The 24,274-nt window shown below is 45.0% G+C and overlaps 1 protein-coding gene across 7 annotated transcripts in view; it reads right to left on the reverse strand.

Annotated features, from left to right (window-relative positions):
- The window catches only part of ZC3H11A (zinc finger CCCH-type containing 11A), a 754,301-nt gene that overhangs the window by 276,078 nt on the left and 453,949 nt on the right, over positions 1-24,274 (reverse strand). For all 7 annotated transcript variants that reach the window (XM_073615852.1, XM_073615851.1, XM_073615846.1 and 4 more), the window contains one exon: positions 4,944-5,009. In XM_073615852.1, coding sequence (XP_073471953.1) covers positions 4,944-5,009 — 66 coding nt within the window. The remainder of the gene's footprint in view (positions 1-4,943; positions 5,010-24,274) is intronic.

Below are 24,274 nucleotides of genomic sequence, written 5' to 3' on the forward strand. Positions count from 1 at the left end.
ACCTTCAGACTTCTGCTAGAAAGCTGAACATGAAGAGGAAATTCATATTTCAGAAAGACAACGACCCAAAGCATACATCCAAATCAACAAAGAAATGGCTTGACCAGAAGATTAAAGTTTTGGAATGGCCCAGCCAGAGCCCAGACCTGAATCCGATTAAAAATCTGTGGGGCGATCTGAAGAAGGCTGTGCACAGGAGATGCCCTTGCAATCTGACAGATTTGGAGTGTTTTTGCAAAGAAGAGTGGGCAAATATTGCCAAGTCAAGATGTGCAATGCTGATAGACTCTCATACTCAAAAAAATTAGTAGACAGATTGGTATTTTTATTTATTAACCACCTCAATACTGGGCACTTTTACCTACTTCCATACCAGGCCAATTTTCAGTTTTCAGTGCTGTTGCGCTTGGAATGATAATTACTCTGTCATTCAACACTGTACCCATATGATATTTTTATAATTTTTTTTCACACAAATAGAGCTTTCTTTTGGTGGTGTTTAACCACCACTGGGTTTTTTACTTTTTGTGCTACAAATGAAAAAATACCAAAAAAAGCTATTTTTCTTCATAAATTTCATTGAAAATTGATTACACCTGATGTACTAGAGTTACACAGGAGGTCTGGTGCTAGAATTATTTCTCTCACTCTGACATTCATGGCGATACCTCACGTGAGGTGTGATCGCCGTTTACGTATGTGTATGGGAGCAACATGTGCGCTCGCCTTTGCACACAAGCACATTTTGGGGGGGGGGGGCGTTGTCGCTTTAAATTTTTATTGGTGGGACACTGGTACACCGACAGATGTTTTTGTGCACTTGTACACTGACAGATGTTGATGTTGCAATGGAACACTATTGCAGATGTTTTTGTGCACTGATACAGAAGTTCATGGGACACTGGTACACTGTGACAGATGTTTTGTGCACTGGTAAAGATGTTCACGGGACACTGGTACAGATGCTCATGGGACACTTGGACAGAGACAGATGGTGCTTGGAGTACCATGTGGGGATGGTTGCAGTCTGTGTGATCTCTGTGTAACTGAACAGTAAAATCATCAGTTACACAGAGCTGTCACGAAGGCTGCAGCATCCCCCCGCCACACTGAGCTCAGCAAGGAGAGCTAACACAGACACGTGTCTCAGTTTACACTATGTGAAGGCTGTGATTGGACACAGCCATCACGTGATCAAGACAAGAAATGGTTCAGGATGGTCTTGCAAAACTGATTGTCTTGGTTTGAGTGAAGAAAGCAATGAGGGGTACAGTTTTAAACTCTATTTTTTACCACTTTGAAACTACTGATTGAACCCAAAGGTCTGGGACATCTGGGACCCAGAGAAAGACAAAACTAACAAACGTCCCTCCACTCTGAGGAGTGGGAGCCACTATAATTGTAAATAGGGTTTTGAGGTGGATTTAGTAGGTTTTGTGTTCCAACTCTTACAACAAAGGGAAGGACTGCGTTTTGGACTTGAAGATGAAGCCTGAGAAAAGCGGTGGGACGCTCTCATTGGAGGAGGCAGAGGCCCCCAAGGAAGAAGGTTTAGGAAACTTTCAAAGTGGAAGGGCTTTTTCTCTTGACATCTTTTTATGAATTTATCTCGTGTCTAAACAAATAAATATCCTCCTTTAAAGAGCATACATGTGAGGGTATGTGTGCAGGTGGCTTCAGATGACCAGGCTTTAAAGTGGCTGTTAACCTAGTTACACCACTTGTACCTACAGGTAAGCCTATAATAAGGTTTTCCTGTAGGTACTGTAAATATCTCCTAAACCTGCACGGTATAGGGGATATTTACCATATACACTTGTGCCCTCCGTGCCGTTTCTTCACTTAGCAAGTGCCATGACTGACGGCTCCCGCGCGCATGCGTCACACGACTTCGCCCAGTCACAGAACCAGAGTCTCTGGCCCCGGAAGGAAGAGGGGCGAAGATGGATGCGGCCACCAGCGGGGACAAAGCGGGCTTCGTTTGCATGTAAGTGCCACATAATGGGCTAGTATGCGATGCATACTAGCTTATTATGCTTTTAATTTGCAGGGGAAAAAAGAGGAAGTAAAACCTATCAGGGTTTACTCTTTAAGTCACAAGATTCTGAGCATATGGAGAGAAAGCAATTCTGGAGATCTGTGTCATGACTTGATGGAGGGCAGTGTCTGAAATTGCTCTGCCAAAGAGTGGTCAACTATTCTGTCAGCAGAATCTTTAAATGAAGGAACATCTTCTATAGGCACAGTAGGATGTTTGCTGAAGACGGAGATAGTAGGATTTGCTACCAGAACAAACCACTTTATAGTTTATAAACTTTTTCCATTGGATAAAGTTTAGCAATGATTCTAGGGAGGGAGGGAAAATCTTTTCAAGGTTAACCCAATTGTTGTAAATTGCCCATCCCATTTGTTAATGAATGAGGAATTTATTTTTCACTTAGCAGGTCCTCTTAGTACCCAAAAGAGCATGGTAAAATAGAAGAAAATCAATTGCAACTATGCCTAGGCTTTTGCGCACAGCAGAAGTGAGTATATCTACAATATAAAATAACAACGTAGTTGCGCTACTGTAAAAAAGGGTCAATTGACACATGTAGCAACCAGCATCAACAAAGTAGTGACAATGTGAACAGTAAAGGAAAAAAAGCAATGCAGCGCTAAACATAAAATTCAGGGATGAGTGATCCATCCAATTGTGACTATCAACTGTGCAACGTGATAGTGTATAGCTAGATGTAGAAAAATGCAAAAAACCAAATATAATATTATGGTGAGTCCATGATCATATCAGCGACCAATAACGTGGACATTATGGTCATATGAATGTTCAATGAAGGTGAATAGTATGAATGAGAGGTTTCTCAAAGGTGATACGTGGTTCACAGTAGTGGTGTTCCAGTACAGCAGAAAGCAGGTTTATTAAAACCAAACAGGGTAAAAAATCCAAATAACATCCAAATAACAGCAGCCAGGATAAAAGTGATCACAATAGAGAATAGCATGGTACCAGGACCAAAAATCAATTGCAACCCGACATGTTTCGGACTAGAGGTCCTTCTACTGGGGCATATAGCAAATATGCCCCAGTAGAAGGACCTCTAGTCCGAAACATGTCGGGTTGCAATTGATTTTTGTTCCTGGTACCACGCTATTCTCTATTGTGATCACTTTTATCCTGGCTGCTGTTATTTGGATTTTTTACCCTGTTTGGTTTTAATAAACCTGCTTTCTCGGATTTAAGCACTATGTGGAGCCTTTTTTTCCTTTCCTATGTCCCTATGATGGCTATGTGAAAGATGTATTCCTCCAATATACACCTGTTGGAGAAGTGCCTGTAACTGGACTTTGAACAGCTGCTGTCCCCAGGCCGTTTACCAGTGCTACTAAGGAATCAGTGGAGCCTGCCGCATACGCCTCTACATCCATTTGGATCGATCGATCGATCCTCAAGCCTGTATGACACCTAGCCGTACGGCAAACGTGTCCGCCAGTTCCGGTAAGCGTATTTGCTCAATTTATTTTCTGCTGTGGATATTGAGTACTGGAACACCACCTCTGTGAACCACGTATCACCTTTGAGAAACCTCTCATTCATCCAACATTCATACTATTCACCTTCATATGACCATAATGTCCACGTTATTGGTCACTGATATGATCATGGACTCACCATAATATTATATTTGGTTTTTTGCATTTTTCTACATCTAGCTATACACTATCACGTTGCACAGTTGATAGTCACAATTGGATGGATCACTCATCCCTGAATTTTATGTTTAGCGCTGCATTGATTTTTTCCCTTTAGTATATCTACAATGGCAAGCATATTTTGTGAAGCCGTTGTATAAGTGTATGAGAGGCTGGGGGTGAAAAATCTTCTGTGGCCTCTAACATGACTTTTGGGTCCTTCTCATCTCTTTCAATGTCTGCGTCCTTCAGGGGGGATTTCACTTTCTGACACCAACAAAGATGCTAGGGGTGAAGGAGCTTGGTGCTTTCTGGACAGTGGTGGCTATATTAAAGCCATTAGTTGTCCAAGAAAATCTGACATACAGTAGTTGCAGAAAAATCTGCCTCGGTCGGATAGGCCGATTGTCTAAGGGGTGTGTCCAGCAAAGCTTTGCCATTGCCCAGGCACCTGAAGGTACCAGCTTATAACCAAGGGTCTATGAATATTCAGCCTGTGTCCTGTACTGTATACAATTTTTATTACAGGAGCACCATCAATTTTATGCATCTCTTTACAAATGCAATCAGTCCCTGCCCTCAAGCAGTTTACAATCTAAGGTCCCTAACTCACATTCATTCACATACTAGGGCCAATTTACACAGGAGCCAATTAACCTATCAGTGTGTCTTTGGAGCATAGGGGAAGATCCATGCAGGAACAGGGAGAACATGCAAACTCTGTGCATGTAGTGCCGTGCTTGGGTTTCGAACGGACGTCTCTAGTGCTGCTAGCCTCTCTGCTGCTCAAGATAAAGCAGTAATCAGGATTTTTTTTTTGGGGGGGGGGGCAATGTTGGTGCAGAGGTTCCTCCTAAAAGTTGCACTGCATGTTGGTGCAGAGGTTCCTCCTAAAAGTTGCACTGCATTTTATCTGCCTGTTAAAATTTGTGCAAATAATATATTAAAATGCACATGAGCAAAAATATGTTCAAAATCAGATAAACTCCCCAGCTGTGTATAGTAACCAATCAGCTTCCAAGTTTTATCATCAAACTTTAACTGAACAAGCTGAAGTTAGAAGCCGATTGGTTACTATGCACAGCTGAACCAGTTTTAGAAAATCTCCTCCACTGTATGCTATTTTCTTTGTTACTGAGACAAGCATGCACGTTTGAATTTTGTTCAAACACAGATCTCTGTAAACACAGTCAGCGTTACAAGAGAAAATGTAAATGGCAATTTCCATTTTGACTAAAAGTTTTTAAAATTACCTGTTTCTGTGCTGTTCTGTTCTGGTGGCAATCCCAGTCGATCCTTCAAAAGTCTTGGAACCTGAACTGAAAAAGACAAGAATTCTTTGACTGCTGCAACTACTTCCTAAAAAAAAAAGTGATGACATACAGGAACTGATACTAAAATGTCTAATAATCAAAAGAAAACATTTGTTTAGAAGGTAAGAAAGGGGGGGGGGACACCTCCTACAATGTCAAAACTAAAAGAAATACAAACTTTTTATTTTATACTACTTGTAGATAATTTTTTTTGTTCTTGGGGGTGGGGGGTTTAGCAGCAGGTACCAAGTAAAGGTCTTTTTAAATAAAATTAATTGCACCAAGTTCATAGAGATTGGAAATATTATTGCATGGTTGTTTTGTACCATGAAACCCGGTGCAGGCAAATGCAATGCATTTGCAACCTGTGTTTGGGGTGTCGTTAAGATTGCACTGACACCCCAAACACAGGTTGCAAACACATGGCATTTGCCTGCACTGAATTGCATGGTACAAAACAACCATGCAATCCGGTTGCAGTGCAATTCCAAAATTTGTGCATGCACGACTTGGTGTGATCTGAGCCTGTTTAAAATGAATGGGCCCAAATCGCACCGCCCTGAAGCGCATGTGTACTGAACAGGAATGTGGTGTGGTTCCTGTGTGATTCATATGTGGATCATATTGTGAACAGAGGTTTAATCAGTCCAGCCTGGCTCTGGCAGCCACGTTGTGGTGCTCACTGCTGAGTCAGAGAGCTAAGGGGTAACCCAGTGAGCACCACAGCATGGCTGGCAGTGCTAGGCTGAACTGTCAGTAACACAACAGCAATGGAAAAAGCCCAGCCTCAGTCAATTTCATTAACCACTTAAAGACCAGGCCTATTCTGACACTTCTCGCTTAGAGAATAAAATGGCGATCGTTGCAGTTTTTTATGTCACATGGTATATGTGAAGTGGTTTTCTAAACACAATTTTTTTGGAAAAAATACACTTCAGTTAATTTTCATGTGGAAAACACTATAGCCATTTTTTTTTTAAATAAAAGATGATGTTGTGCTGAGCAAATAGATACCCAACATGTATAGCTTTAAAATTAAAAAAGTTACCAGTAACCTCTTATCATAATATTTGTGGCAATACCTCACATGTGTGGTGCGAACACTGTTTACATATGCGTGTGCAACCAACATATGTGTTCGTCTCTGCACTCGTCTCTGCATAAGGCGGGACGGGAGTGCCTAAAAAAACATTTTTTTTCCTCCCCTAAAAAGGTCTTGTGTACATTTTCCCAAACCGGAAGTGACAAAATACTCATTGCTTATGGTCTCCTAGACCATAGTGATGATCTGCGACATTCTGGTCCTCCATCACATCTATGGCTAGCTGCATCAACTACCAGATAGAATGCCAGGCTCCCCAGAGGGCCAGAAGAGCCTGGAAAAGCACCAGAGAGCAGCGGGAGCGGATGACCCCACCTGCCACTTGTAAAAGCAATCAAGCAGCTAATTAGTCACTAGGATCGCTTTTACAGTGTAGGGCATCGCAGAATAAATGACACTGGGATTATGGCTGACAGCTGCAGCCATGGCCGTGGTATAATTGCTTGAACACAATGATGTTCATGACATCAAGTGTTTAAGGCCCAGTTCACATCTAGCGATTTGGGATCACTGACAGAATCACTGCGATTCTGCCTACGATTCCAAATCACATTGTAATGCTGGCCAAATGCAGCACAGGCGTTTGTGTGCCATTTATTTTTAATGGCACCTAAAATATGGTGCAGTTTTGGCACAATTGTCATGCAATTTATCACATGTCAAACAGCATCACGTGAAGCTTGTCGCTGAAAAATGAGCAGGAGCTTCTTTTGAGCGACAATCGCAGCAAAACCACACTGCGATTTGGTGCCAATAAAAATGAATGGCAAATATGTATGCTGCGTTTTGCAAGCATTGCAGTGCACTTTGGAATCTCATGCGATTCCACAAGCAAATCCCAAATCCCAAAAAATGTCAGGATGATTTTAGCGCATTATTTCTATTATTACATTGCATTATAAAATTAAATAGTTCATACTCACCATAATGCAGAATCAGTGGGAGCCCTGAGTGTGTCACCTCCAACCGTCACCTGCCACCAGATGCTGCTTGTCGCGTCGCATGCCACCAGATACAGCATGTCACTTGCCACGGTCACCTGTCACCAGATGCAGCCCGTCACTTGCCATGGTGCCTGCCACCAGATGCAGCATGTCACATGCCACGTCGCCTGCCATCAGATGCAGTGTGTCACATGCCACGTCGCCTGCCATCAGATGCAGTGTGTCACATGCCACGTCTCCTGCCACCAGATGCAGCTCGTCAATTGCCACGTTGCCTGATGCTTGCCACCAGATGCAGCATTTCACTTGCCATGTTGCCTGCCACCAGAAGCAGCGTGTCATTTGCCATGTCGCCTGCCACCAGATGCAGCTGGTCACTTGCCATCAGATGCAGCTTGTCACCTGCCTGAAAGACAACCCTTCTCTCTGCCTCATCCCAACGCTATTGCACCCAAGCTTGTAAACTGGGAAATGAGGGTAGAACAACGGTGATGCAGGGTGGGCGGTGAGAGATGATGTTATCTCTCTGCTTGCCCGCCGCCCCTCTTACAATGCAGCCACTTGCCACATGGTGCAGCTTGGAACTTGCCACCATCGCCTGTCACCAGATGCAGCTTGTCACTTGCCATGTCACCTGTCACTTGCCACCAGATGCAGCATGTCACTTGCCATGTTGCCTGCCACCAGATGCAGGTCACTTGCCACGTTGCCTGCCACCAGATGCAGCGTGTCATTTGCCATGTTACCTGCCACCAGATGCAGCTTGTCACTTGCCACCAGATGCAGCTTGTCACCTGCCTGAAAGACAACCCTTCTCTCTGCCTCATCCCAACACTATGGCACCCGAGCATGTAAACTGGCACATGAGGGTAGTGGTGATGCAGGGCGGGCGGTGAAAGATGATGTCATCTCTCTGCTTGCCCGCTACCGCTCTTACAGTGCAGCTTTTGCGACCCGGTGGCATAGAGGTCACAGACCCACACCGATCCGTGGCCTGGTGGTTGTGGGCCCCCGGCCTAGTATGACCAAAAGAATGCCAGAATTAACACAGTAGTGGTAAGTCTTCTCTATGCAAGCCTTACATTCTGCAAGCCAGGGCCCAGGCAAAGCTCCTTCCCCGAAACCCAAGGTGGGAAGCACTGCAAGCAAGCCAAAAGAAATTTGCAAAAATGCAAACACATGATGTCCTTGTCAGTGGTGGAGTGTAGCGTGTGTAGTGCTGCAGCAAGAGTTAATACATCATTGGCACGCGCCAAGTTCATGCTGTTCACCACTGGGCTGTTGGGCTCGGACTGACATAGTTCTATACCACCAGGCAGCACTGAACACAGCGGGAGCGGTGGGTGGGACTAATAGCGACTCTCCCACTGTGCTCAATGCTGCCTGGCGGGGTGGGCGGGACCACTACTCCTACTGTGTCCAAAGCTGGTGGTATAGAACAGTCCGAGCCCAACATTCCGACGGTGAACAGCATGAGCTCAGCAAGTGCCCGATGATCAATTAACCCTTGCTGCAGCACTACACATGCTAAACTCCGCCACTGACAGGGACATCACGTGTTTGCATTTCTAGCAGGATGCTGGGGGGGGGGGGCGAGTGGAACACCTAGTAAACAGTGTTATGCAAGCACGGTGATAAATAGACACAACCTGTGATGAACCAGAAAGTTTGTTTACTGGGAGACTTTCCACCATCAAACAGTAATAGGGTAACCCAGTAGTCAGAAATTACAAGACTGATTTATAACAGTATAACACAAACCACGTGTGAATTTCAAATATCACAATCAAACTAGGTTAAATGGCTCTAATGTGGGCTATGTGCATGAAGGGAAACAGAACTGGCTTGTTGAAGGTCAGTCTATTTCCCTAAAATCCTGAAATCACAGGCCCAGGCGGTAAACACATGATGCAACAGGCAACAATGTGAATTATCGACTTTAGGCTTAGAGTTAGAGTTTCTTCTTAGTGAGTACAAACTATGATTACTGAGTCACTGCTAAATGAAGAAGAAACAGGGAAGTCCTCACAATGGAGATGTCCGGTGTCTTCAGCTAGCTGTGTTGGTGCACTTGGTGTCCTGTGTGGCAGGATGAGCAAGGTGTGTTTAGAGATATCCTGGCAGGCAAAAGTGATGTACAGTATGCTGGCAGTATCCTGGTAAGCAAGATGGATACTGTGGCTGCTCAGCAGGGTGTAAGTGTAACACGGGTTCTACAGGTGTAGGCACAGATAAAGCAACGTTTCTTTAAGGTGGGCAAGTGCCCGCTCACCAACATCTATTCACTTCTATGACAGACAGTAAAGCCCCACCTGCGGCTCCCAAGCCATAGGTAAATGCCATGCTTTTTACACTAGACTAATCTATGCACATTTGCGTTTGTGTGCTAGTACCTCAATACTGGTCACAGACCTCAATCCCCATGGAACTACTGGAAAAAAATCTTTCGAAGACTACAAAAGCAGGATTTTTTTGTTACTCACCATAAAATCCCCTTCTTTGGAGCACATTGACGGACATAGCTGCTTCTTTATTCATTACAAAATGGGGGTTTTATAGCCCCAGCTACAGGAGCAGGACACTAAGCAGAAAAAAAAAAAAGACTCAGCACCTCATATGGGCAATTCCTCTTTACTATAGGCCTCCAGTCAGTCACAAGCAGTGTCGATGGAGAATTTCCATAGAGGGGAGGGTGCTGTGTCTGTCAATGAACTCAGAGAAAGGGATTTTACGGTAAGTAACAAAAAATCCCGCTTTCTCTTACATTCATTGAAGGACACAGCTGCTTCCTCTTTATCCATTACCAAACAGGGATGCCCCCAAGCAGTGCCACAATGGGGGTTGAGCAAATCAACTAATGGAGAAATAACCCAGGACAACATGTCAGCACTCCGAACCACCCCAAGAGGTGCCTGAGAGTCCTAAACAGCCAACTTCAAAACTTTGCTGCCAAAACTAGCATCCAAGGATGCCAGCACATCAACTTTATAGAATTAATAAACGTGTGCACAAGACGACTAGGTCGCTGTTTGTGCACAACAGATGTTGGAACACCCAGGAGGTGCTAACCACCATGGTGGATTGTGCTGCAACAGGGAAGGGTGATTTCAGCCCCTTAAAAAGGCATATGCCTGCACAATTATCTGCCAAATTCAACAAAAAAAAAGGGCAGAAGAGACCATCATGCTTTTCTTTGGACTGCCAATGAGCAAAGAGAATCGGACCTCCAAAAGGCAGCCGACAGAAAAACACGTGAACCCTGTCCAAGGAGTACAGGGCCACTTCCTTAGGTGTGATAGCCAAGGACACGGGGAAGAAAGGATAATGTCCTCTTTCAAGTTAAAATCCGACACCACCTTTGGAAGGCAACTTTCTGCAAGAGCATAAGCAAGGAAATAACCCTGATGTGTTCAAAGGGAGGCATCAGAAGAGCTGAAAACACCAAATTCAAGGTCCACATGGCAACAGGGAACACACAGGGGGGCACCACATGGGGAACTCCTTGAATGAAGCTGCGGACCAAGGAATGCATGGCCAAGGGACGCTGAAAGAAAGTAACCAGAGCAGAGACTTGGGCTTTGATCATACTCAAAGCAAGCTTCTGATCCACACCACGTTGCAAAAAGGCCAATACCTTAGCCACCGAGAAAAGTGAGGATGGAACTCCAGGGCTTCTCATTAAACAATATAGGCCGCCTAGATGCAATGAGAAATCTTCCCGGAAGGTAGACTTACGAGCCTTTAACAGAGTAGAGATCACTGAAGCAGACAGTTGTTTGGGGGGCTAATTCATACCCCAGCAGAAGCCTTTGGAGGCGAAACGCGTCGGGTTTCTATGAAATATACCCCACCATCACTCACTGCGCTATTCTATACAATTTTTTATATCTTTTTATTTACTCTGTTATTTTGAGCCGAGTTTTTACTGCCCTATGTTGTAACTTTTTGGAAAGTACTCCTCAATAAAACGCTACAACGTTTTTAAAAAAAGGATTTACACTATGTGGAAGTTTTCTTTCCTCTGTTTACTCATTCATGCGATGGGCCACTGAGGAAACGACCACTCGGTGACCGAAGCAGAATCCTGGAGGTTCCTGATCCCGATTTGGTATACCATCCGATGACTTCTGATGAGACTCCATACAAGATCTCCATACGGATTGTCGTCCCATACCGCTTGACGGTACAAGCTCGCTCGACTCACCGCCAAGGGCTTGTGAGTCCACCCCATCTGGTAAGGGCATCCTTTTGCTTTTCATTCTCCATGTTGAAACCATCTACATAAGTGAAGATTCCATCTGTATTTAAGGATCCCTTCAAAACTGCCTTTAGTCATCTTACATGAAGACTGCCTATGTCCAGACGATTGTGGGGTTAATTATGAGCACTCCAACTATCTAGCAACAGACTTGCAGTATTCACTTATACCTACCCTTTTTAGGGACTCTAACGTTCACATTTTGGCTTTTGCCCAGACGAACACTATCTTTGCTGAGCTATACACTTAGTATACTGTGATACTTTGTATATCTAATTTTTTATTGTATTGGTTTTTGGAATATGTTATCCTATGCACAATTGTCACTCAATTGGTATATAGGTTGTTATTTAGTATTCACTATTTCTATTTGCTTTCACACATCTTAGCATTTACTGCTATTAGACATATTCTTATATTTTTTATTTCTTTGTGATATTTTGTAAAATAATTACCACTAATATAATAAGTACACACTTTAGGATTTGACACTCCTTTATAGAGATCACTGTTACCTGATTAACAACACGTGTCCTATCACTCGTTAGCGCCACACTTTTTTATTAGTTTTACATGTACAACGGTCAGATTGTTGTGTTGGCTGCTTCACTACATATGCTTTAGGAGTTGGCGCAATTTCTACACCTTACTTTCAGACAACCCACTGTCCATCTGAACCTGGCTTACAACAGCCACACCATCAAGCCAACAATGGTAAAACAGAGTGAAACATCAGCCCCCGGGACAGAAAGTCCCCTCCAATAGGCGGCCGCCAGGGAGCATCTGCCACCAACTGCACCTTGTCATCGTACCATGGAGGCCAGTCCAGAGCCACCAGGATGACCGGAATCCTTTAGGTCTCTATCCTGTGCAACAGACGAGGTATGAGACAGAGGAGCGGAAAGGTGTAGATAAGATTTTACTGCTCCTACGGCGCCACTGGCACACCTGTTGCATCTACCAGAGGGTTTAACAATCTTGCCACGAACGTGGGAACCTTCCGGTTGAGGCAAGACGCAAGCAGATTTACGTCTGGTGTCTCTCAATGATGACCAAACTGATAGAATACCTCCGGATGTAGGGACCACTTGCCCTTATCTAGCGTCTGACAACAGATAGTCCGCTTGCCAGTTTCCGACACCTTGCATGTGCATGACGGACAGAGCCAGAACGAACGGCTCCACCCATCGCAGGATGCGAGATGCTTCCAGGGCCGCCGCACTTTTCACACCTCCTTGGAGAATGACATACGCCACCGCAGTGAATTATCCGACAGGATCTTGATCTGTAGACCCTTTAGGCTGTCCAATGTATTAGCGACACCCTCATCGCCCGAAGCTCCAGAACATGGATGGGCAAGTGGGCTTCTGCAAAAATCCAGCGATCCTGAGCCAAGTCTGATCCCAGGACTCGTCTCCAGCCCGACAGGCTGGCATCCATCATGACCATATTCCAGCAAAGAGGAAGGAAGGAAGGAAGGAAGGAAGGAAGGAAGGAAGGAAGATCCCTCTCCAGAAGGCTGGAGACCGCAACCACCAGAGGAAGAAGGCCCTCGTTGATTGGTCCCAGTGCATTTGAATGTCCAAGGTAGCGGGAGACCGGTTCCATTTGGATAGGATTTTCAAATGCAGTGTTCTCGTATGGAACTGAGTATATGGAACCGTCTTGAAGGTAGCCATCATTAGGCCCAAAACCTTCACTAGGGAGGGCTGCCTGCAAGGCAAGAGCTGCTGGACTGCAGATCAGGGCTACTGGAATTTGTGCAGGTGTTACACCTTGGCTGGCTCTGAATCGAAGGGTGGTCCTAAAGACTCCAAGTGCTTGGGTGGGGTCAACAAAGACTTCCCGAGATGCAGGATTCACCGAAGTCCTGGTGGGAATGCACGTCCACCTCCACCATGTCCAACAGGGACGAGCAAAACTCTGCCCAAAGGAGCAAGTCGGCCAGGTCACCAATCACAGCAATCCCCTGTTGTCTCAGCAAGGCTATGACTGTTATGTCTCCAGGATACCCTTCTCTCTCCTGAGGTTCAGAAAAGAGAATTCACCTTGTCATTTAATTTGTATATTGTGTTGTTGCATTATTAAGCTGTAAATTATGTCTGTTCCAGGTTAGCTGTTACGCTTGTGCCACCTACTGGCCAAACATTAATAATGTCTGTTTAGCCATTTAAAGGATGTGACATAACAATCATCACATCCTCTTTAGTCAGGAAGTGAAAACCCCTTAGGGATCAGCATTTTCAAGATTATGCCAGCTGCCTAGATGTTATCTCTCCCCATCCATGGCATCGGAGGTAAGCAATCTTCCCCTTCCTCCTCCACAGGCTATTAGGCTGTTTCAGTTATTTTATATGATGCTTACTATTGTATGGTAATGTTATATTATTCTTGTTGTTTTCAGTTTTACCACATATCACGTGTGTCATTCACACTTGTATTAAAATCTGCAACGTGCCAATAAAGACACAGAAAAGAAACAGCAGTCTATTACTGTGTATGCAGAAAAAGGTTATCTGCTTGGATAGCTACCCATAGACTCCGGGAGTACGGGAGGCAAGGCCAGGACAGTAAAACTCCGTCCAGGAACTCTACGAATAGTGCAGAAGGGGAAGAGGTTTTGGCCACACGGAAGAGCTACAGTCTGCAATTGACTATACAGCCACTTTCATACAGCCAAGCTGCATACAGAGACTGCAGCCCTATACACTTACTGCTCCCACAGGCCGCTACTCAGTCAAGCATCCATGTCACACAGTAGCACATCCTTACTCAAAAGCAGATCACGAGTTTATGGTTCCAGCAAGTCGGTGACAGCCAGTGTTGCAGCCGCCATCGCCCGTGGGAAAGCCGAAGCGGCAAAGACGCGACAAGAAATGCAGTTGAAGTTAGAAAAGGCCTCGCTAGAAGCCAAGCAAGCGCAAGAGAGGGCCTCACTAGAGGCCTCTATAAAGCTTGAACAAACACGTCTAGATGTCGCACTAGAGAAGCTCACTACAGAAAGGGAAGCTGCAACTGCCATAGCTGAAGCAGAAGCCCTAGAAGCAGCCGTGAGCCTCAGTGGTGAACGGATCAATGTGCTTTACTCTGAACAAGGAGAGCCGAATCCCTCGCAATGCACTTCAGTGTACTTGCACCAACAACTTCAAATAAACCTACGATACCTCTCCTCTACAGGGAATAGACAGTATCGTAGGAGAAACAGACCGAAAACTGCAGGTAACAGAGCATGAGAGCAACCAAACTCCTCAGAGCTGCAAGCAGCAGAACTCTCGCCAGCACGTTACAGATCAAGCCTACGTTTCTGCATGCCACGACCCTCAACCTCCAAACCAGCATCAGAATAATCCTTCTACTACACAACGGTACGAGACAAGAGGGCCTAAAGCAGAAACTTCTGACAGGTATGGTCGCACACCATACTCCCACTACAGTAGTGAATCGCCAACATGCTCTAACACCAACCAAGTTATAACAGACTTTGCCAAGTTCTGCGCTAGACGCGATTTAATCACAAAAGGTCTCGTAAAGTTTAACGATCGGCCGGAAAATTACAAAGCGGTCCTGACGGTCGTCCTTTCAAAATACCATAAAAGGTCTAGACCTGTCTCACACTGAAGAAATTGACCTCCTAGTCCAATGGCTTGGGAAAGACTCTGCCGAACATGCCAGTAGAATCAGGAACATTAACGTAAAACAATCAGAGACTGGTCTTAAAAAGATTTGGAGCAGATTAGAAAAGTGCTATGGCTCGACAGAGACTATAGAGCATGCACTTTTTAAAAGGATTGAGGACTTTCCCAGAATACCTAGCAAGGGTTATCACAAACTACGAGAATTAGCCGACTTGCTAGAGGAACTACTTCTTGCTAAAGAGGAGGGAGACCTGCCGGGTCTCGCCTCCCTGGATGCGGCCAGAGGGATTAAACCTTTAATTCTGAAGCTTCCTTACGACCTACAACAAAGATGGGTCACATATGGTTCTAAACATAAGAAAAGGTTCCAGGTACCATTTCCACCATTCAACGTTTTCGTAAACTTTGTTTCAGAGCAAGCTAAGTTCTTGAATGATCCCAGCTTTGACTTTATACTGCCATCAGTCACACCCCCTAGCTTCAAATAGCACAGGATGCCAGTGACAGTGAACAAGTCTCATGTTTCTCCTACAGATTTTTCCTATAGGTCTTCCAACAGCCTTTACCTAGAGGACAAAGTCGGAGACCCTAGCAAGCAGTGCCCTCTACACAGGAAGCCGCACCCTCTACCAAAATGCAGTACCTTCAGGGAAAAGTCTCTAGAAGAGCAAAGCCTTCCTAAGAGAGAACCGCATATGCTTCAGGTGCTGTTCATCCACATCACACTTTGCCAAGGACTGCAAGGTTAGTGTATCATGCACAGAGTGTGACAACACAGACCACAACTCAGCACTACATCCAGGCCCTGCTCCTTGGACCGCCCAGCGAGCTAGTGATACCAACGAGCATGGCAAGGAGCAAGAGAACACTGGTTCAAACATCTAAGTGGTTACCTCACAGTGTACTGAGGTATGCAAAGATCCTGCAGGCGGTAGGTCTTGTTCAAAGATCTTAATAGAGCTTGTCCAATGGGTCACAGAAACAAAGCTGTCAAGATGTACGCACTCTTAGATGACCAAAGCAATCACTCTATGGCTAAATCCACATTCTTTGACACCTTTGGTGTTAGGGGTCCAAGCTCCCCTTACTTTCTAAAGACTTGTGCGGGTACTGTTGCGACGGCGGGGAGAAGAGCCACCACCTTCTGTGTAGAGTCCATAGACGGTTGGACTCGCCTACCTTTACCCACCATACTCGAGTGCAACCAGATTCCAAACAACTGGTCAGAAATCCCTACACCAGATGCAGCAATTCACCAGCCTCATCTGAAACGCATGGCCCATCTCCTACCAGAATATGACGAGCAGGCTCAGTTAATGCTTCTCCTGGGAAGAGACATTTTGCAGGTTCATAAAGTAAGGGGACAGATTAATGGTCCTCGCAATGCTCCCTTTGCCCAAAGACTTGACTTGGGGTGGGTCATTGTAGGGGACGTCTGCATAAAGACTGTGCACAGACCCACCACGGTCAGTAGCATGTTCACTAACGTACTTGACAAAGGACGCCCTTCCTCCTTGCAACCATGTCACAACAGCTTCATCACAAAAGAGCTTCCAGGTAGTACTCACATACCTTGTTCCTCTGTAGACCCATGCACAGATGACCACGCTTGTGACAGTGACCCAGACCACCTAGGGTGTACAGTCTTTCATAGAACAAAGGAAGACCGGCAGGTAGCAATGTCCTTTGAGGATAGACTTTTCTTGCAAATAATGGAAAAGGAGACAGCCAAGGAAGAGTCAAACAATTGGGTCGCACCTCTCCCATTTAGACCCCATAGACAGCGTCTAGCTAACAACAAGGAACAAGTCCTTAAATGCTTTGCCTCCCCTAAACACAATCCCGCAGACCTAGCGACTAGAGCTGTCCCAGCCAACTGTCTTTGGGACACAACATGATTTACAGGCCCTGCATTCCTGTGCAATTCAGAACACAACACTTCTGAATCAGAGACCTTTAACTTGATAGATGCAGTCAAGGATGCAGTTCGTCCACAAGTGTCTGCATTAGTCACGGTGGCTTCACAAAACCGATTCAAATCTCATCGGTTCTCCAGGTTTTCCAAATGGAATACACTCATTAGAGCCATTACTTCCTTAACCCACATAGCCCGTTCCTTTGAAAAAAGGACTAACTGCAAAGGCTGGCACCACTGTAAAAATACATACTCAGTGACTGACCTAGAGCAATTAAAACATCTGATCATTTACACTGTGCAACAAGAGACCTTGGCTGGAAAGGCTGACTGTATTAGCAACAAAAGGCCAATCCCTAAAGACAGCGTCCTAAGGAAGCTCGATCCATTCCTCGACAGCAGTAACCTGTTGAGAATAGGAGGTCGCCTTAAAGAAGCTACCTTGGAGTACGATGAGAAGCATCCTCTCATTCTCCCAGCTCAGCACCATGTCACTGCCCTGCTTGTACAACACTATCACAGTCAAGTTAAACACCAAGGCCGGCTATTCACTAAAGGAGCTTTGAGGGTTGCTGGACTGTGGATAATAGGAGCAAAAAGATGTGTGAGCAAGTGTATCTTTAACTGCGTTACCTGCCACAAACTCCATGGACTCTTACAAACCCAAAAGATGGCTGACCTTCCACCTGACAGACTTAACTCAGATCCTCCCTTTACAAGCGTGGGCCTTGACGTATTCGGTCCTTGGTCCGTTACCACTCGCCAAACCAGGGGAGGCCACGCCAGCAGCAAACGCTGGGCAGTTATTTTTACTTGTATGACTGTTCGAGTTGTTCACATAGAGTTGATTGAATCAATGCACACTTCCAGCTTTATCAACGCTCTCAGGCACTTCATTGCCATTAGAGGTCCCGTTAAGCCCATCCGCTCTGATAGGGGCACCAACTTTGTTGGCGCGGCCAAGGAACTTCAGATCCTTTCCAATCTAGACAACGGAGTGGAAAGGTACCTCAACCAACAGGGATGTACCTGGACATTTAACCCTCCTCATTCTTCTCATATGGGTGGTGTGGTAAAGAATGGTAGGCATAGCCCGCAAGATCTTGAATTCTATTTTCCTTCAAATGGGGAATGCCAGACTCACGCATGAATGTCTGTCCACCTTCATGGCCGAGGTCTCAGCCATCATAAATGCTAGACCTCTGATCCCAGTTACTAATGATCCAGAGGACCCCATGTTGCTGACACCTGCAACTCTACTCACTCAAAAAACCAACACAGTCAGTGCTCCAAATGGAGAGTTTACTGATAAAGACCTTTTCAGATGTCAATGGAGACAGGTGCAATGCCTAGCCAACACTTTCTGGGCCAGATGGAGGAGATATTACATCCAAACCCTACAACTCAGAAATAAGTGGCAAGTTAACAAGCCAGACCTGAAGTCAGGAGATGTGGTGCTCGTTAAAGACTGCCAAGCACACAGGAATGACTGGCCTTTGGGACTTATCACACAGACATTCCCAAGCAAAGATGGACATGTCAGGAAGGTCGAACTTTAGATTTCCAAACAGGTTGAAGTTAAGTCATTTCTCAGACCCATATCGGACTTGATTTTACTTATGTCCAATGATGCTGTTAGTGGCGTTGGTTAACGCCAGACGGGGAGTGTTATGTCTCCAGGATACCTTTCTCTCTCCTGAGGTTCAGAAAAGAGAATTCACCTTGTCATTTAATTTGTATATTGTGTTGTTGCATTATTAAGCTATAAATTATGTTTGTTCCAGGTTAGCTGTTACGCTTGCGCCACCTACTGGCCAAACATTAATAATGTTTAGCCATTTAAAGGATCTGACATAAAAATCATCACAACCTCTTTAGTCAGGAAGTGAAAACCCCTTAGGGATCAGCATTTTCAAGATTATGCCAGCTGCCTAGATGTTCTCTCCCCATCCATGGCATCGGAGGTAAGCCATCTTCCCCTTCCTCCTCCACAGGCTATTAGGGAAAGGAGTTAGTCATTTCAGTTATTATTTTATATGATGTTTACTATTGTATGGTAATGTTATATTATTCTTGTTGTTTTCAGTTTTACCGCATATCACGTGTGTCATTCACACTTGTATTAAAATCTGCAACGTGCCAATAAAGACAGACAAGAAACAGCAGTCTATTATTGTGTACGCAGAAAAAGGTTATCTGCCTGGATAGATACCCATAGATTCTGGGAGTACGGGAGGCGAGGCCAGGAAAAGGACCGAGGCCAAGACCTTGGCAAACACCCAGGAAGTGGGGGCTGAACCAAATTCAAGGAGTGCAGGTAAATGTCCTTGATGTCTACAGATGCAAAAAAAAAACCAACATCCCCCTATAGTGAAGAGGGAACACAACCGAACAAATGTGTTTCAGCTTGAACCTATGGACCCACACTAAGGCATTCAGGTGCTTGACATCCAGTAAACGGGTAGGATAAAATAACTGCTCTGACTCCGGTATCGGGATTATCCCTCCACAAAGGAACAGATTTTGCAAAGCCCCGTACAGGGTCCGCAGATGGCAGAGGGCAGCTGCAGATTGGAGGGAAAAGAACACATCTGGCATAAAAGAATGAAATTCTAATGCATAGTCCAAGAGAATGATTTTGTGGACCAACTTGTCGGGAAAGGGGGAAGTCTACGTGCCGGGAAACCAGCAAAGGTGACCCTCGTCACCCCTTGGGGGGTGAGGGCAAAACTTCAGGCTGAGAAGGACCTATCCATGGGCCTAAGCCCATGGGCTTATGGGGCCAGGGGCGTTTGGCAACACCCACGGGTGTCCTGAAAGGTTTGGAGCCCTTTGTTGAAGGCCCAGGGGAACGAAAAAAATCAGTTGAGAAGGCCGGTTCAGCCTTCTTGTGTAGTTTCTTTCCCTTTCTGGTCTGGGGGAGGAAGGTACTCTTGCCACCCATAAGAGGCTTGAGAAGATCATCCAGCGTAACCCCAAATTTTTTTGTAAGTTTAGGCTGCCGATTTGAGCCAAAGGACTCGCCTCTGAACCCCCACAGAAAGGGAATGTGTGGCCGCATCAAGGGACGTGTCACAAATGTACTTCAGCCCCCAGACCAACTGGTCTGCAAATTCCACAGACACTTGAGGCATCTGGCTGGTAATCAAGGTTAGCAGCAAAACCTTGGCCCATTCAGTCAGCATCTGAGACACCAGGGCCGTGGCCAATACAGGCTGGAGCACAGATCTAGCGATGGCGAACAGTGACCAGGCTAACGCCTCAGCCCTGCTGTCCGCAGGGTCATTGCTCCACCGGGATCATTGTGGCTGTACTGAGCCAGGAGATAGGTAGATCCACCAAAAGGAGAGGAGTCCACTTCTTCAGAAGGGCATCCTCAAAAGGGGTAGCTTACAGCGGAGCACTTAGGAAGCATAAGGCAAAACCTAAGCAGCCCGAGCTGGCTTGTGTGTACCAAAAAGGTCCGGCACCATAGCAGACCATCCCACAGAATCTCAAATATTAAGCATCTCCCGCACAGCATCAATGAGTGCAGTGACTAGCGCCTTCTCCTGTGCAGCGACAGATGCAGAGGACCCTTTCTTACCATTTGAGGAATCAGGGGATACATCATCTGAAGCTGCAGAACTGGTTACGCTGCCAGCTTTGGGCTTAGAACAGTCCGAGGAAGAGGGTAATGACGGGGGGCGCTTCTTGCTTGTCTTGATGCACCAAATCTGGTAAGCAAGAGGATGGGGGGGTTGGGGAGGAGGGGAGCCTGCACGACCGACCACCCCGGGGAGTACCCGCGTTCCACATCACCTCCAGAGATGAAGCGGGGGGTTATCTACTTAGTATTCCAGCAGAGCATGCGAGTAAGGCTCCTCTGACAGATCCTCCTCTCCACTGAAGTTGGGGTGGCTGTTGGCCTTGGTAACACTGGCACAGACTATAGGCACCTAGTCATATGTATCCCCGCGAGGCGGTTAACTCACTGGCCGCCCTGGTCCATGGGGCTTTGTCCTGGTTAACTTAGTGCAGAGCTAGCAGTCTGCTCACACTCACTGAGCAGAAATGACTGGGGGCCTATAACAAAAAGGGGGTTTTATGCCCAGAAAGGACTGCCCATAGGAGGTGCTGAGTCTTTTTTTCTGCCTAGTGTCTTACTCCTGTATAAAACCCTGTTTGGATTGCATAAAGAAGAAGCAGCTGTGTCTGTCAATGAACGTAAGAGAAATCTTTTTGCTTCAGCTCAGAATTCAATAGAAAAAATAGCAGACCACAAGGATGTGCAAAAGCAGTCTCAAATAAGAAAGGTCACACCCCACAGGCCACTGCTGAGTGGCATTATGTCCAGCTGATTATATATATGCTTGCAAGAGCTTTCTGCCAAAGGTGGCCTTAGCGAAGGTCACTACACCCACCTAAGGGGACTTAGTGGATGTGTGAACCCTACCCTTGGAAGTATATGCCTACAAGGTTGTCAGACAAATCAACCATGCATGTTAAGAGGTCCTACTTCTGAGGGACAAGCCTTCTGCTTCTTTGTATTCAGCATGCTAAAAGCAGTGTATATTCAGTGGTATACCGCCTCCCCCTTATAATTGAGATAAAATACCTTTCAAGATGATTTTCACACCTATAACACACAGTGTATGATAAAGGCTGCCTGTGACCAGTACAGTATAATATTTAACACTTACCTAGATCAGCAGTCCCATTTAACTGGGCATACATTATGCAATTTTCTTATTCAATTTCCTTCAGATTTACTTTCAAACTATGTAGTGCAAGGGTCTGCCTGATTGCAAACACTTTGAAAGTGTTTCAGTTTAACCTGATATGATGTGGTTTTGGTAAACCTAAAAGAAAATTATACAAGAAAATTGTATAATATATGGCCATCCTTAGAGCAGCATTCTCCAGTTTAGGCACAGGTGTTTATAATCCCACAAGGGAGTTATAATTTCCAAAAAGAAACAGTCAAATTTGTACATTTATTCCTCATACAGTATTTGCTCCCTGTAAATATCTTCACTGTATTTAACATCTATGTGCTTTTTTTGTGGGATTTCCGATTCGCAGAAATGCACTACAGTCCATTTAACATGGTTTCCTATGGTACACGTTCACATCTATGCGTTTTTCAGCCGATGCGTTTTTGCAAAGGGTCGGGGACTTTCTTCCTGCAGCAGATTGCATTTTGCAGTAAAAAACACCAAAAACACCAGCACTCAGCAATCAAATCATGTGTAACAATCAAAGCCAGGGAAATGAAAGTCAGTAGAAAGAGAGATATCAGTCTCAGTGCTGCTGGAAACAACCATAACTGGTGGATACAGATCAAGCAATATAAAACAGAGAGCCAGCGATCAATGGGTTGTGAATGCAGTCCACAATGAAATAAAACATCTTTAATAATGAATAATTTTATTCAAAATATGCGGTTGAATAAAAAACAAACAGTCTCTTTCAATCATGTTTAAGAAGATGCTAAAAAAAGGCTTACAAGGTCACTCACATTCCACTGAGCAACGTGGAGCCAAGTTTTTACCCTGGTCTCACAACCAGGGTAAGATTTTTACAAAAAAACATGTTAAGCCTACCAGTGGCAACTCTTTTCTCCATTTTAAAAGCTGTCATCACCCCACATTAAGAAGGAATTGTTCAAAAGTGGAAGACAACACGAAACAAGGTGCCATGTTGATGAAAAAAATTGAGGCAAAAAAGTACCCAAGTGAGCTAATTAAAGAAGCTTTTGTGTCCAATAGAGATTTCCCCCCCAGAAAGAAGGCCTCTAGAGAGGAACCAAATAATAACCACAGTGTGAGGTTTGTCTCAACTTTTAATGACAAATTTAAGTCTATCTCAAAAATAATAAAAAAAACACTATAACATCTTACTGTTGGATCAACGGTTAGCTCCAGAGGTCCCACAAGTTACTTTTCGAAGAGCCCACGCTATAAAAAATCTATTAGCGCTCAGTAAGATACTGAACAAGTCAAACAGATCCCCTCTAGATATTAGGTCGTACTTTGATGACAGGAAAGGCATTTTCCGGTGTAAAAAAAGAGGGTGCCTGACCTGCCAATTCATTACCCATGGGAGCAAGACAATTATGACAAGTTCAAGCAAAAGTTATGAAATTAGGCAGTTTATTACGTGCTCCACTGAGTTTGTAATTTATGTCTTATGGTGTCTTTGTGGCCTCTTCTACGTGGGATGCACCATTCGAGCACTATGTGCGAGAATAGGCGACCACGGTAGATTTATTGCAAAGGGGTGTGATGAGCACAGTGTCCCCAGGCATTTTCATCGCTTTCATAACAAAGATATTAAATGCCTGGAGGTGTTTGTTATAGAAACCATCCCAAGAGAAACACTACCAATGAGAGGTTTTCCCTCTTATGCAAAAAGGAAGTCTGGATAATAGGATTTTTTATAACAGCTTACCTGTAAAATCCTTTTCTTTCGATGGACATCACGGGACACAGAGCCTCAGTAATTACTGATGGGTTATATAGGTATCACTAGGTGATTGGACACTGGCACACCCTACCAGGAAGTTCAACCCACTATATAATCCCTCCCCCTTGCAGGGATACCTCAGTTTTGTAGCCAAGCAATATAGTGTATTAGAAGAGGGGCGGGACCTCTGTGTCCCGTGATGTCCATCGAAAGAAAAGGATTTTACATGTAAGCTGTTATAAAAAAATCCTATTTTCTTTCTTGAACATCACAGGACACAGAGCCTCAGTAATTACTGATGGGATGCCCCAGAGCAATGCTATCTGAGGGGGGGGAACCACAACCAAGTAGGGTGCAATCAGACCTGAGGACCCTGTACCGCTGCCTGCAGCACATTACGCCCAAAGGCGATATCCTCATGCCTTCTCACATCCACCTGATAGAATCTAGTGAATGTATGGTCTGAAGACCAGGTTGCGGCCTTGCAGATCTGAGCCATAGAGGCTCGGTGATGCACTGCCCAAGAAGCACCATTAGCCCTTGTGGAATGTGCCCTAATCTGAAATGGAGGAATCTTCTGTTTCAAACCGTAAGCTTGAATAATCAATTGTCGAATCCATTTAGAAATGGTAGCTTTTGACGCTGCCTGTCCTCTACTAGGACCCTCTGGCATCACGAACAAAACATCCGTTTTGCGAATCTGAGCCGTTGCTTCCAGATAGGCCTTAACTGCTCTTACTACATCCAAAGAATGTAGTGATCTTTCTTCTGGAGAACAGGGATCTGGAAAAAAGGAAGGTAGAACAATGTCTTGGTTTATTTGAAAATCTGAAACCACCTTCGGTAAAAAAACTAGGATGAGGGCGCAGTACCACCCTATCCTTGTGTACAATCAAATAAGGCTCTTTACAGGAAAGAGCTGCTAATTCTGGTACTCTTCTGGCAGAAGAGATGGCTACCAGAAAAACTT

The sequence above is a fragment of the Aquarana catesbeiana genome, linkage group LG02, assembly GCF_042186555.1.
Source record: "Aquarana catesbeiana isolate 2022-GZ linkage group LG02, ASM4218655v1, whole genome shotgun sequence".
Classification (NCBI taxonomy): domain Eukaryota; kingdom Metazoa; phylum Chordata; class Amphibia; order Anura; family Ranidae; genus Aquarana; species Aquarana catesbeiana.